Raw genomic sequence first — 13,624 nt, 5'->3', positions numbered from 1 at the left:
CGACAGTTGAGGATGCATGAGAGATTTTGCCTAGTGCTGTAGTAGATGCTATAACAACAGTACTGTAATTGAAGAAAAATAGTTAATACCATTAAATTTAGAAACTAAATTACTCATTTCCCATTGATTATATCTTTGTATTTAACCTAAGATTTCTTAATTTGCATTTTGTTTATTGTATTTTTTTTTAAAATTTCATTAGATCATTAAATACATCAATAATTTTATTTTTAATTAGACTTAGATTGCACTGTTAAGATTATTGTAGCAAGCCCTATAACATCAATTCATGTGGAGACGATCTGGATACCAATAATTATATTACTTATTCTGTACACTTGCACATTGACACATATAGCAATATGCATCAAGAATAAGCCACGTGCACTCATCGAATTGTACACTTACTCATTGACACCTATAGCAATATGCATCAACAATAAGCCACGAGTACTTATCGACTTAGCCTTAGTTTTAGATTTAGTTTGCCAAAGTAGTAAGGCAAAAGACTTTATTGAGAAGCTTCAAAAGATTCATACAGCTACACAAGAGTCTCTAAAGAAGACTGCTAAAGGTTATAAAATTTAGGCAGATAAAAGATGTCAAGCTTTAAAATTTTAGGTGGGAGATCTTGTTTGGGCTCTGCTAACCAAAAACAAGTTTTCAATTAGCGAGTACAACAAGCTTTCCATCAGGAAAATTGGACCATTGGAGTTATAGAGAAAATAAATCCTAATGCCTACAGATTAAAGCTTTCCAGTCATGTCCGCACCTTAGCTGTATTCAATGTCAAGTATCTTATTCCTATTAGAGGCGAACATAATGCATATGTTGTTATTGACAATTCGAATTCGAGTGCAAATCCTCTCCAACCTGATAGGAATGATGTAGATTAAGAATCTTTATCATATTTGGATTAGTTTCCTTATTATCTAAAGTTTAGGACTTTTGTTTTCCTTTCTAGTTTATAATTTTGTTTTCTTTTTACTTCTTGATTTAGGATAATTACTACTAATATAAATAACACTCTCTTGTAGCCTTTGAAGACATATTTAAGTTTAATAATAATTTTAGTCTTGAAAACTCTATGCAAGTTTTTGAGTTTAGTTAATTATCGGCATTCTGTGGAATCAAAGCGTTTTAACCCCTAAGTTCACGATATTCTTTTGAATGAATGTGAATTTAAATTGTTCCTTTATTTCGATATTCTCAAGAATCAACAGAATATTTAAACATTAAACTTTTGTTGCGTCACAAGGTTCTAATTGTAAAAAATCTTTTTGAAATTAAAGTGTTAAAATTAGTTTCCGAGGGGACTAAAATGTAATTCTCGCAATAAATAATAAGACAAATACATAGAATAAAAGTGACGTGGGTTAAGCTAATATATATAATGCATATAGAATAAAAACCTGGATTATACCAATCAAATTACTTACTTTCAATTTTAATAAAAATAGTAAGAAAAATATAAATGGACAAAAAAGAAGTAGATCTTTTTATATCACCTACTAAAAAAAAAAATCTTCAACTGTCGAGTCAAAGTAAAGAAGGAAACAAACTCGCAGACCAATAAGGAACACCGAGATCGGATGCACAATAACATATAATATGTAGCACAATAACTGCCATAGGCATGGACATGGTTATAGTGAATAGCAACATTACAATTGACATCCCCTAAAAGGCACCTCCCTCAACGTATGAAGTGTATAAGGAAGAATTCAGCATAGTATAACTGCAAGTGTGATAAAATAACAAGTTACTTTGTAAGTAAATAATACAACTTGGTAGAATTTCATTTTGTATTCACACATAGAAGTGGGAATCACTTACTTTAAAAATGAACATATACAAAGATTGCATTGATTTAGCATCGGAGAGATCTATCGTTCGAGTTTGATGCCACAAAATGAAACCCAAAACAGAGTGGCCTATCATCTACAAGGACAAAAAAGTGTTAACTAATGAGTTATAAAGATCACATTCAAGCACATGCTAAAATTTTGGAAGAAAATTATTAAAATTCTTACGGTGACAAGTTTGCATAGCAAGAAAGGCGAAGAAGCTCCAGTTAGTATAGCAGCTCCATAAGCCATTAATAGCATACAAACAGAAATTGAAAACACCTATAGAAAAGAAAGCATCATCTGTTAGCAAATTCTTATTTTGTGATTCATTTGATTATCTATAGAAATCTAAAAGTGATAAAGAAAATAATTTACTCACTTTTTCTTTTCCCAAGATGACAGGGAGTGTTCGAAGGCCAAATTCTTTATCGCCTTCCACATCAGGTAAATCCTATTATAAGTCCGAAACAAGTAAACTAAAACCTGTTGCTGATGGTGAATATGATATGTATATATATAAAGTTAGCTTCGGTCTGAAATTAAAGTTTAGGAGTTTACATCATTGTAAACTGTCATTTTTCTGTTTTACAATGTTGTGGACTCATCTCAAATTTTAATCTTAGATTAAAATATTTTAGCTATATATATAGATATGGAGTAATTTTATAGTAAGGGGATCAAATCCCTTACGATAAGTTAAAAGATACAAAATACATATTGCAATTAAAAAAAAAAACTGTATTTTAGTGTATGTGTGTGTATACTTTTGTTTTTAGATCAATTAGGTTGTCTTTTACACACACACTTGACACAAATTTTGAGCCATCAATTTTATATATTTTAATGGTATATATTGAAAGTCAAAATAGCATTTAGTGATGTCAATTCATCCACCATTAAATTGTACAAAATCAATAGCTCAAAATTTATGTAAAAATTTTAAATAGAAAGATATATATTATATGTCTGTACATTCAATTTCTAAAATTACCTTGACGAATGCAATTGCAATGTTGAAGATCCCCATGAAAGCAGCAGCAAACAACAATGGTTTCGTGAATTCTAGAGGTCTACCGAGCACATATTTCTGAATAGACATATATCAAACCCACTTTATTAATTGGTTTGAAAATATCACCAAATGATGACGTGAAATCTGCAAGGCTCCTCGTATTATTTCCACTGGTTGGTTCCTCCTTCTATTGGTTGAATAAGGTGAATGCCAAAGGCATGTCGAAAAGTAAGCCGGGAAAGGCTACTTGTGAGGTTTTGTTTCGTAATGATAAGGGCAATTCTTGGGGTGGCCTTCCCCCACCCCCTTTGCAGAACTAATGGTTGTGATTTTAGCTATTGAGCAGGCTCGTGAGCATTACTGGCATCATATAGTTATTTAGAGGGATTTTATCTTTTTTTCAAAGAGATGCTCATGGCCTTCGGTCTTATAGGTTCTGTAAGGCGATGTTTTTTCCGCTATTACTACTGTTGTTTCTGGCCTTTCGTCTTCTGTTTAGTTTGTCATTTATCTTTTTTGTTGGATTGTTTGGAGTCAAGTTGTTTTTAATTTTTAATTTTTATTAAATCAATTTTTCCTTGCTTCGGCAAGATTTATTCAAAATTAAGAATTTGTGTAGATATACCTGAACGTGTACAAAGTAAGGAAATTGAAGCAGAAGTCCGTTTAGAATCATGATGGTCACCGCAGCCATCAGTGGACTTCCCTTCCATCGAAGAAGGGGCAGCTGCAAGATCGAGAAGAACAATTAGATGCAACTTTATTTGATCGAATAATCAATTTTGTAAAATAAGTAATCCAAATGCTAGATCATATATAGTAAGTGATTAAATTGAATTTAGTTCTCTTAGAACTGAAGCACTTGAATTTCTGATTAATTTGGATTTTTATTATGCTTACATCGATGGAGTAAGCAGCTCCAACTATCCACCAGGTGATGAGGCCGATAAAAAGTGGAGGAGATCGAAGCATAATCCCCATAGCAACACTCTGTAACTAAACTGAGATCATTCAGATGAAAGTAACGTAAAGTGTCCCAATAAATTAAAGTCCCTTTATCTTAATCAATCACGGATCCATTTTCACGGGTTAAATTGAAAAGTTAATAATTGAGCCATCCGATCAAACGATAAATCAAAAAGATTGATATCATCCATCCTGATTACTAATTAAAAAAGATTAATTGACTCTTCACTAATAAATCATTATTCCCAAATTATATTAATCTTTTAAGTCCAAAATCACTTGTGCGAATTAATAAGAGTGAACTGATTAGAAGCAATTGTTAGCCAATGCTTACCGTCATTGTTGATATTACAGCAATTGCAACTCCCTCTCCTATTGAAAAGTCTCCAGAAGCAAGGGGGAGATGAGGCTTGTTAACCTTTGACAATGTTATGCTGAATTGTTAACATAGCAGCAAAAAATAACATTGAAGTATGCATCAAATTTAAAATCATAATATGAAATACCTTGTCTATTTCAACATCAGACAATTGGTTTATGGCAGTCACAAAAATATTCATCAGTATCGCTGGCACCATGGACTGAATTATCAACAAAAAATAGTGTCACAAATAACTGTGATAATTTATGACAAGCAAGCAGGCAGTTTCTCGATCACTTAAAATTGGAAAATGATATTTAAATATTACAGAGACATCAAAATAACAGAAACATATAGCACTGTACACGAACAGTGTCGTTTTGGTGTGTCTTAGTGTTATTGTTCAGTGAACAGTGACAATATTTCTATCTTAAATATGAGTGCTCCCTAAAATTTACCTTTAATACTTCCATGAAAAATGTGGGAGTCAAATCAGCAAGACTTTGTACTGGAAGTAAAGAAGTTGACAATATCCCTACAATCTGATCAAATAAAAAAAAATTAATTATATCTATTAATTACAAAATCTTATTATCACTATATTTATGAGTGCTTGTTAAATCTGGAATTAAAATTCAGGACGGAGGATTCTAATCCTGGATCTGATAAGCACTCTCTATATGTATACTTCTAAATAAGTAGTAACGTTCAAATAAAACTTTAATAAAATGAGAGATTTTTTGGAAGAAAAAAAAATCACTCCAATACACTACAACAAAATACATTGTATTAGAATATTCATTTTTTTTGTTTTTTAGTTTATCCATTTTAATAAAGTAATGAATCTCTTATTAGATAATAACTTTCTAAAGAAGATATTATATAGCCGAAAGCCCCCAATACTTGATTAAATGATTTTCAAACATCTTTCTTTATTTAAGATTATTTGTATTCAAATCTTGGGATCAAAAGAGGCCAAAAAAAAAAAAAAAAATTTGATTTGAGATTTGTCTTTTATCTTATATATATAATCATTCTTTAGTGAGGGCGTCCTTATACTTTTTAAGTGAGAATGCTATTAATATACAAAAATATATATATAGTTTTTAATGTATTAAAATCTTACTTTTTGTATTAGTGACATCGTTATTTTAATATATTAAAGTGGAAATGTGTGTGTACATGTACGTATGTATGTATGTATGTATAGCTAAAAATTAAGCAGCTCACAATGCCAATCCAAGTGTAAGGACGAGTAAGACGATAGAGTGCATCTAACTTCTTGTTCAAAACATCAACAAAGCTTGTCGAAACAATTTTAGTATTATCATCTTGTGACGCCAGAGGAACTGTTGATTTGTTCAATGTTTTATGATTTCTGTTGATTATATCCTCCTCGGTTCTTGTTTTATTGGTTAAATAAAGTGAACCTTGCGAGGGGCTTTTTTGGGAGGAGCATTTGATAGGATACTTTTTGCCTTCTCTTTTGTATACCAAGCCATGTCTTTGCGTCATGGGCGACCAGAATGTTTTAGTAGAACCTGAAAGGGCCAGAGAATATAAAATATTATCAAACAAATATAAAAAAGTTGATGATTTTTTGTTTTTTCACTGGTCTTTTACACATTGTAAGGTTGAAACGATATTCTCGCATTCAGTATAAAGTTTCCTAATGGTCAATTATGGTCAATTGTGATTGTACATTTGAATACTTAAATAAGTTGCTAATAACGAGGACTTATTGATAGGGATTAGACGATTGTCGGTCGACTGGCATTTTACATTTTAATTTTGCATTCAATTCAAGGATAGTTTAAGAACTTATTTAACTATTATAATTAGGGATGGTAATTTAATCTGGACCCGGATCGAATCCGAACAAACCTGAATAATCCGGTTCGGGTTCAATCCATACCGGATTAAAATAAATACGGTATTTGGATTAAATTTTATTGACCCAGATGTATCCGGGTCCGATTCCGAATTCGGATGAACCTGTATATCCGAAACTCAGATCTGGATATCTTTAATTTCAAATTATTTTTTTAATATAAAAAAAAAAAGAGATGCCCTAATTTCACACTTTCACAACCTAGCCGGCACCTCAATTCTTCTCTTCTCTTCTCATCTTTTTCCTCCTTCAACTCTTCTCTTCACAAATCATGCTCAGACAGTGCAAGCGGCCATATGATATAAGGATATGCAAGATTAGAACAAGAGACTACCGAAGAACATACTCATTATAAAAATGCGCCATCGAAATGGCTTTACAAAGTATACGTTGAACTAAGATCAGAATATATTAGAAGTAAAACAAGAGAAGAGACTTACCAGGCTGTTGCAAAGGATTGAGTTTGACAAGGAAGGTTGAAGCAGAATTCATTTGAAGCAGCGCGATTTGATCTTTTATATCTTTCTTCTAAACTTCGTATGTAATGTTCAATGTGTATTGTGCAGTGAGGTTCACAAAGTTTACAAGATCATACACTTAATAGATATATTTGTCCTTTGCTTCTAGTGAACGAAGCAGCCCGCCAGCATTTATTAAAAGAATATTAAAATGCGACTAACCAGCATAGATTATATAAAAGATCATTTATCTAAATTGATTGGGTTAATTATAATTTACCCCTAATTAAATTGACTATTTTAAAAACATTTCCCATATATATATATATATATATATATGGGAGAGAGAGAGTGTTAAGGAAGCACGTGTTAACAGCATGGTCAGCAATGCGGCAGATAATGGTCAGCAATGCGGCAGATAATGGTCAGCAATGGCGATGAAAAGAGAGGACGAAAAATCAGACGGTTTTCTTGACTTTTCCTTGCACACGGCTTATTATTGTTTTTTATTTTTACTTTTAAAATTTTAAGCTAACGTAATAACTTAAGTGGCGTTTATTTTTTAACTTAATGATTTAAAGTGATTTAATTTAATTAATTAAGTTAATTAGAGATGTTTATTTTTATAACTTAATGAGACTTTTTAAATAATTTTAACTTAATAAAATAAATCAATTTTTTGACTTTTTACTTAATGGAGAAATTTGAATTAAATTAATTACTTGCTAATGTCAAAAATATCCCTGCTTTATAATTTATTTTTCATGTCTATCTCAAAACTCACCCATAGACATTTACCCCACATAAAAATATCTCTATTTTTTCTTTCTTATATTATATACGATAAAATTTGAAATTTATAGTATTTTACATATTAAAATTCTAAAATAATTATGTATTCACTTGAATATAGTTTTACTTATAAATGTTAAAATATTGTGATATTTAATATATGATTTATTTGACATTCAAATTTAATAAGGATACAAATGTAAAAGTACATATTTTCAGCTTTTTAAGTTGAAAAAAACAAACAACTTAATATTTATTTTTTGAGATTCAGACAAAAAAAAAATATATTATTCAGATTCAGATATTCAGATTTATTCACAATTCAAACTAATTCAGGTCTATTTAGATTTCAAACAAAAAAATAAACACCAACTTAATCTCCTTCCCACAAATATCAAATAATTTTTTTTTCATTTCAAGTGAAATTTACAATCCACTCACAGGCTCACAGCTCATCATTGTAAAGTCAAACATTATTTATTCAATCCTAATAATTTAACAATCTTATCTTAAACAATGCTATTCCAAAAGTGTAATCATTTAGAGTAGTTGTACATATTTTATATTTTATATTTTAAATAATATAATATTTATAAATTAATTAATAAAATAGTACAACTAATTTAATTAAATTTTATAAATAGTTATTAATTATTTAATAAATAATACATCATTTTAAATAAAATGTAAAATAAAAAAATTTAGATGTTCATCATTGTTTAATAATTTAACAGCCTTATCTCAAATAACGTTATACCAAAAATAAAAAATAAAAAGTGCAATAAATTATTTTAATAATTCAAAAGTCTTAAATTTTGTTCGGTGCCACCCACCTTCCCACTCTCTACACGATTAAAATAGCTTATCTTCAACAGGAAACGGAAAGCCAATTATCCCGGTTCCCGATGGCCGAGGGAGGCTCGAACTGCGAACGCAGAAATTATTACTATATATATTTTCTCTTTTAAAATTTAAAAATCTATTGAAAATTTATAGTATTATTTCTCCAAACTTCCAGAGTTTCAGAGATATAAGTATCTTTTTTCTTAAAATTTATCATAGCTACCCCCACCTTGTGCGACAACCACCAAACTAGCAGATTTTGGTGGGATTTTTGTCATATATATATATATATATATATTTAAAAATATTGATACTTTCTATGTTCTAGATTTTGATTAGTCCTTATCCACTTAGATCTAAATTTAAATTTGCGATAGATATAACAGTTTTTGATGATATTATTGTCATGATCTGGTTTGTTTGCACTTACAGGTTTTCAGCATCCAAAGAACTTTATTTCTTTTTTTTTTACATAAGAAACAGTTGCATCTAATTAGGGGACTGAGCCTTACCCCTTAAAATAACTATATTACTATAACAAACATTATATATAACTTATATCTAATTTAAGAGTTATACCTAGTAAAACATGTTAATAATTAAATAATATTTAATTTATTAAGTGTAACTCTTAGGGCTTGTTTGAAATTACTTGAGTCTCAAAAGTTTATGTATGAAAGTTAAAAGTTAATTTTACTGTTTGGTAGTTTTTTTTTTTGGAAATCACTTTTTACAAAATCACTTTATCTTACAATAGATTTTGAAAAGTAATGAAAGAGTAATTTCTCAAAATTTGATTTTAAAACCAAATAATAATATGTTGAGATAACTAAATAAAAAATAAAATTAATAATATAAAAATATTTATTTTAGTTATCAATTATTATGCGTACACAATAAAAAAATTTTTTTTACATACATATTTATAAATGTTTAAATAAATTTTATTCAACATTATATCTAATTTATTAAACACATTAGATTACTTTTAAAAATAAATTTTACCAATGTTTGACTGATTATTTTCGCAGTTGATTATATTTATAGTACAATTAATAACAATTATTTTGAAAGTTACAATATAACCAAATTGTAAATTGCATATAATTTACGATGAACCTGAAAAACAATAACAAAGAGCAAACTTTAAGGAAAAGGTAATCTCCAAGTTACATTTAGTGTACCTTAAAACCATTAAAAATATTATAAAAATAAATAACAAACAAGTGGGACAAGTAGACCAATCTCTACTTTTGTCTAGTTTCTTATGATTGTAAATTACAGTAAATACATGGGGCTTAAGAAAATTTATAACTTGAAAATTGCTAAATCAAGTGATAAGATGGCAATTGAAAAGAACTGAAGAGGTAGTCTAGTCTTGGTTATTTAGAACTAACTCACTATATTGGCCCCAACTAGGAGTGACAAAACGAATAAACGAATCGTATTCGAATCGAATCGTGAATGAATTGGGTCAAAATTCTGCTGACTCAGATTTGATTCGTTTATTTAACGAATTGAAATCTCAGGATTTGGATTCAATTCATTTATTAAACGAATATCTGGTTCAATTTATTTAATCTGTTTAGTAGAATTAATAAACAAATCAAATTAAATTTAGATCCTTTCACAATTCCTTTATCCTATAGAGAATCGAATTGAATATGAATTCGTTTACAAAAATATAATTAATAAACAAAAATTAAGCAAAATAAAAAAAACTATAAATTTAACATCCTACAAAATACAAACTTATTATCATTGATAATTACTATAATAGCCTCCAAACTTTAAATTTTTTTCATGCATATTTAAGTATAAAAATAATTTAATTAAACAAATTTTAAACAAATGGATGATATTTGATTCGTTTATAACCCATTTATTAAAAGAATTCTAAACAAATAAACGAATCAATATCCTAAAACCTGAATTCGATTCGTTTAGTTAGCAAATCGAATCGAATTCATCTATTTATTATACGAATCAAAATTTTCAAACCTAAACCCATTTATTTTGCATCAAATCAAATAAATAAATTCTAACCCAGATTGCCTACCCTAAGTCCCCAACTAAAAGGAAAAAAATGCATGTAAAAGGACTGCATTGAAAGTTTACGAACGTAAACAGTGGAGTTAGACCTTGGTCTCTAAACCAAAATTCCTTGTTCGAGAATTGAATGTGATAGTGAAATTTAAACAACATTTATATATATGCAGTAGTCTGTTTAAATCGAGCTTATATAATTATAGATCTATAATTATAGTGCTATTATACTATACAATATGTCAATATGTGGTAGTTGTTGAGGGAAGGGGTAGGGGTTGGACGTAAGATTACTTGGTCATAAATTCGAAAAATTAGTCTATCAGATAGAGATATTTATGATCTATGAAACTTATAAGTTAGTCATTATTTTTTACGGTGACTCTTTTTTACAACATGAAATAAATTTCAGTTTTTATAACTTCTTATTATGTAATTTAATTTTGGATAAATTTTTTTTGGATCTGTTACTGTGAAGTTGTGTACTATTGTCTAATATGTAAGGTAGCTAGCATGACTTTCATTCTCCCTCTCCATATAATTGGGGAAATTTACGAAAATAACCATAAAATTTTTACTATTTTCACAATTAACCCTCTCAACTTTTTTCTATCAATATTAGCCAAACACACGCTTTTCTCCCCAAATTACCCTTCTTTGCAAACGAAAAGAAGCTTGGTGCGACAGGCCCAAGTCTTGGTGCGACAGGCCCAAGTCTTGGTGCGACAGGCACCTGTCGCACCAAGCTTTGGTGCGACAGGTTGCCTTCTTCTACCTCAGTATTTGTTTGTTTTCGCCGGTCCTTTCGTCTTTGTTCGTCTCTTCTTATTCGTATGTAATATCTTCTTCTACCTTAGATCGAATCTCATTCGACAGCCCAAACAACAAAACAAAATAAGCTTTTTAATTCTCCAAAATCCAATTTCGGAATTCAAATTCCCCGGGATTTTCCATCAAAAGCCACGTTGCGAAATGCTAGGTGGGCAGTACGGAGACCTACCTCCACCCTCCGATGAGGACAAACCCACCAACAGGACCACCACTGTCTGGTCAATTTTCGCGCCACCACAAACCATCCTCAAGCCCCAATCCAAACCCAAAACCACCCAAAATTCTCTCCCGACTAGACCCCATTCCTCACCTGCAATCGCACCTTCCCTCGACGACGTGGTAGCGCTGCCGCAACCGGCATTGGTTGACGTCACTTCGACCGTAATCGAGGGGCACAACCCCGCTAGACCGAACGATTACGAGGATTATAAGAGAGAGAAGAAGAAGAAAGAGGTGGATGCTGAAATTAGTAGAGAACTGGAGAGAAGAAGGCAAGAGGAAGAGGAAAGGGAGATGAGAGAGAGGGGTAATTTGGTCTCAACGGTTCTTTTATGGCTAATGTTGATAGAAATTTGTTTGAGGGGTTAAGATGGAAAAAACTAAAATTTTTATGGTTATTGGTGTAAATTTCCCATATAATTGATATATACACTTGAAGATCATTAATAATTTGACCAATTATAGTGTAGCTAGCACATTGTCTTTGAATGGTCAACAAACAAGTTACCTATATTGCAAGTATTTTACAGCCTGGCTGGGGCTGCTTTCAAATTGAGCCGACATTACTACAAAACAATAATGTTTGGGATCCCAACGTTGGAATTTCACTTCTGTTCTAATGTTATGTGTTACTTATTTATTAGGTGATGGATTTCATAACTAATAAAATTATTTAACCACCATCTAATGAATTAATGCCACCTCAATTGGGAATCAAATATATGTCGGGATACCTAGCATTGCTCTACTTCAAAAAGATCCATAAGAATATGTCCTATGTATCATCAGACCCGTCTTTGTAATTGCAATTTTATCCTTACAAAGAATTACCAAAAAGAGCATATTTGTATGTATGTATGTATATGTGTGTGTATATAGTATAAGAGATTCTCTGAAACATCAATTTGATAGATATTGCTGCAGTTAGCTTGCGCAGAACATACATTCTTCATTTTTATATATATGGTCACTAGTTAATGATGGATGTCAAAGAAAAGCATTAAGATATTTTTTTTAAGGGTTGGTCTTGGCAATGTCCTTATACGAGTTTTTCTATGTAATACGATTTATGTTTGGCTTTGTTAGAGCACTTTTAGATAATATCTTGTGTGATCTTGTTAAGTACGCTACCTGTTGGACGGAGGAAGCTAAGGAAATATAATAGTGCTATAATTTCTTGTGGTGGTTAATTTCTGAGATAACAGAAGTTAAGACTCTCAGTAATCTTCTTTTTTGGAGTACTTATTACATTTGCCCTTTGAAATCCTTAAGGATATAGAGAATAGCAAAGAAAGCATCAAATAAGAAAGAAAGGAGAACGAGGACCACAATTACCTTAGGCAATACTAAGTTCCATGATTTGTCTTTCTCTCTCCAAATTGTTTTGTAGCCTTGGTGCGAGAAGGCTTCTAATGCACTCGTGACAGCTCATCCATAATTCCAACTAATCATTTTCTTTTCCAAGCAGGCTCGATAGCATTTCAGTTAGTGGACCTAAGGAGACCAATAAGGATGACAAGCCCCCCAAGGATTAAAGGGCACCTGACTCTAAGTTACCCAGGATCCCACAAAGAAATGTCACCTATCAAGTGGTCCTAACTCCCACCAAACTTATCAATGGGCCTTTGGTCCAATGAAAGAAGTCTTGCACTTACAATGTTGAGTGCAAGTGTTCGAGCCTCCATAAGAGCATTATGGATATTAGTTTCAGTTATTTCTCAATTATTAATTAATTGAGTGGAGACAGTCTCTCCCTTACGAAATGTGAGTGGAGTAGGCACCCTTCAAATATTAGAGAGGGTTTAAAGTATTTGAGCAAGTGCTTCAGTAGGTTAATGTATGGCGGTGATCCCAGTTATTTAGTATGATTGTAACTATATGTATGGCGGTGGTTCCAGTTGTTTAGTACGATTGTAAATATTATAATTGTAATGTCTGATGTAATATCAATAACAATATGTGTATAACAGAATTAAAAAAAAAAAAAAACTCCCACCAAACTTAAAAGAAACTACTAATCGAGGAGTTACAGGCGTCAAACAAAATAGAAATATCTCAAGGCTCTAATATTTGAATGTAATGTCCACACACCATTATGCCCCAACCTGAAGAGGGGCTAGACTAACCTGCTTCTTCCTCGTGTCCAAATGGACTTAAGGACGCCCTGAGGGCACTCTGTATAAAAGGTCATTCTAATATAAAGAGAAAATTTTGACTTGCTCTGTAGTGACAAAGGGACTAATCATTTTCACTAGTCTAACTTGACCATCCGAGTGCAATCGTTGGCTAACTCGACATTGACTTCTAATAATGTTTTCTTTTACACGTCGCTGAGGCACCTATCCCATCATAAAT

The 13,624-nt window shown here is 31.0% G+C and overlaps 1 protein-coding gene across 1 annotated transcript; it reads right to left on the bottom strand.

Moving 5' to 3' along the window:
- Positions 1 to 1,696: 1,696 nt before the first annotated feature.
- Positions 1,697 to 6,572, bottom strand: LOC18053800 (coumarin 8-geranyltransferase 1b, chloroplastic). The gene is made up of 12 exons (XM_024192281.1): positions 6,521 to 6,572; positions 5,420 to 5,730; positions 4,648 to 4,731; positions 4,335 to 4,409; positions 4,163 to 4,246; positions 3,763 to 3,858; positions 3,488 to 3,589; positions 2,842 to 2,937; positions 2,230 to 2,301; positions 2,034 to 2,129; positions 1,837 to 1,941; positions 1,697 to 1,738 (listed from the first exon to the last, which is right to left on the bottom strand). The coding sequence occupies exons 1-12, from the start codon at positions 6,570 to 6,572 to the stop codon at positions 1,697 to 1,699; spliced, it is 1,215 nt and encodes a 404-aa protein (XP_024048049.1).
- Between the last annotated feature and the right edge of the window lie 7,052 nt (positions 6,573 to 13,624).

Source organism: Citrus clementina, unplaced genomic scaffold (assembly GCF_000493195.1).
Source record: "Citrus clementina cultivar Clemenules unplaced genomic scaffold, Citrus_clementina_v1.0 scaffold_1, whole genome shotgun sequence".
In the NCBI taxonomy this organism is placed as follows: Eukaryota; Viridiplantae; Streptophyta; class Magnoliopsida; order Sapindales; family Rutaceae; genus Citrus; species Citrus x clementina.
Note: the sequence above shows the minus strand (reverse complement) of the source record. Positions and strands in the feature narration are given on the sequence as shown.

What these genes read in the sequence shown, in the direction of transcription:
- LOC18053800 (XM_024192281.1), bottom strand. Translation starts at nt 6,572, where the DNA reads ATGAATTCTGCTTCAACCTTCCTTGTCAAACTCAATCCTTTGCAACAG. An exon ending in CTGATGTTGAAATAGACAAG is followed by an intron (nt 4,247 to 4,334) that starts GTATTTCATATT and finishes ACATTGTCAAAG; the next exon opens with GTTAACAAGCCTCATCTCCC. An exon ending in GAGCTGCTTACTCCATCGAT is followed by an intron (nt 3,590 to 3,762) that starts GTAAGCATAATA and finishes TCGATCTTGCAG; the next exon opens with CTGCCCCTTCTTCGATGGAA.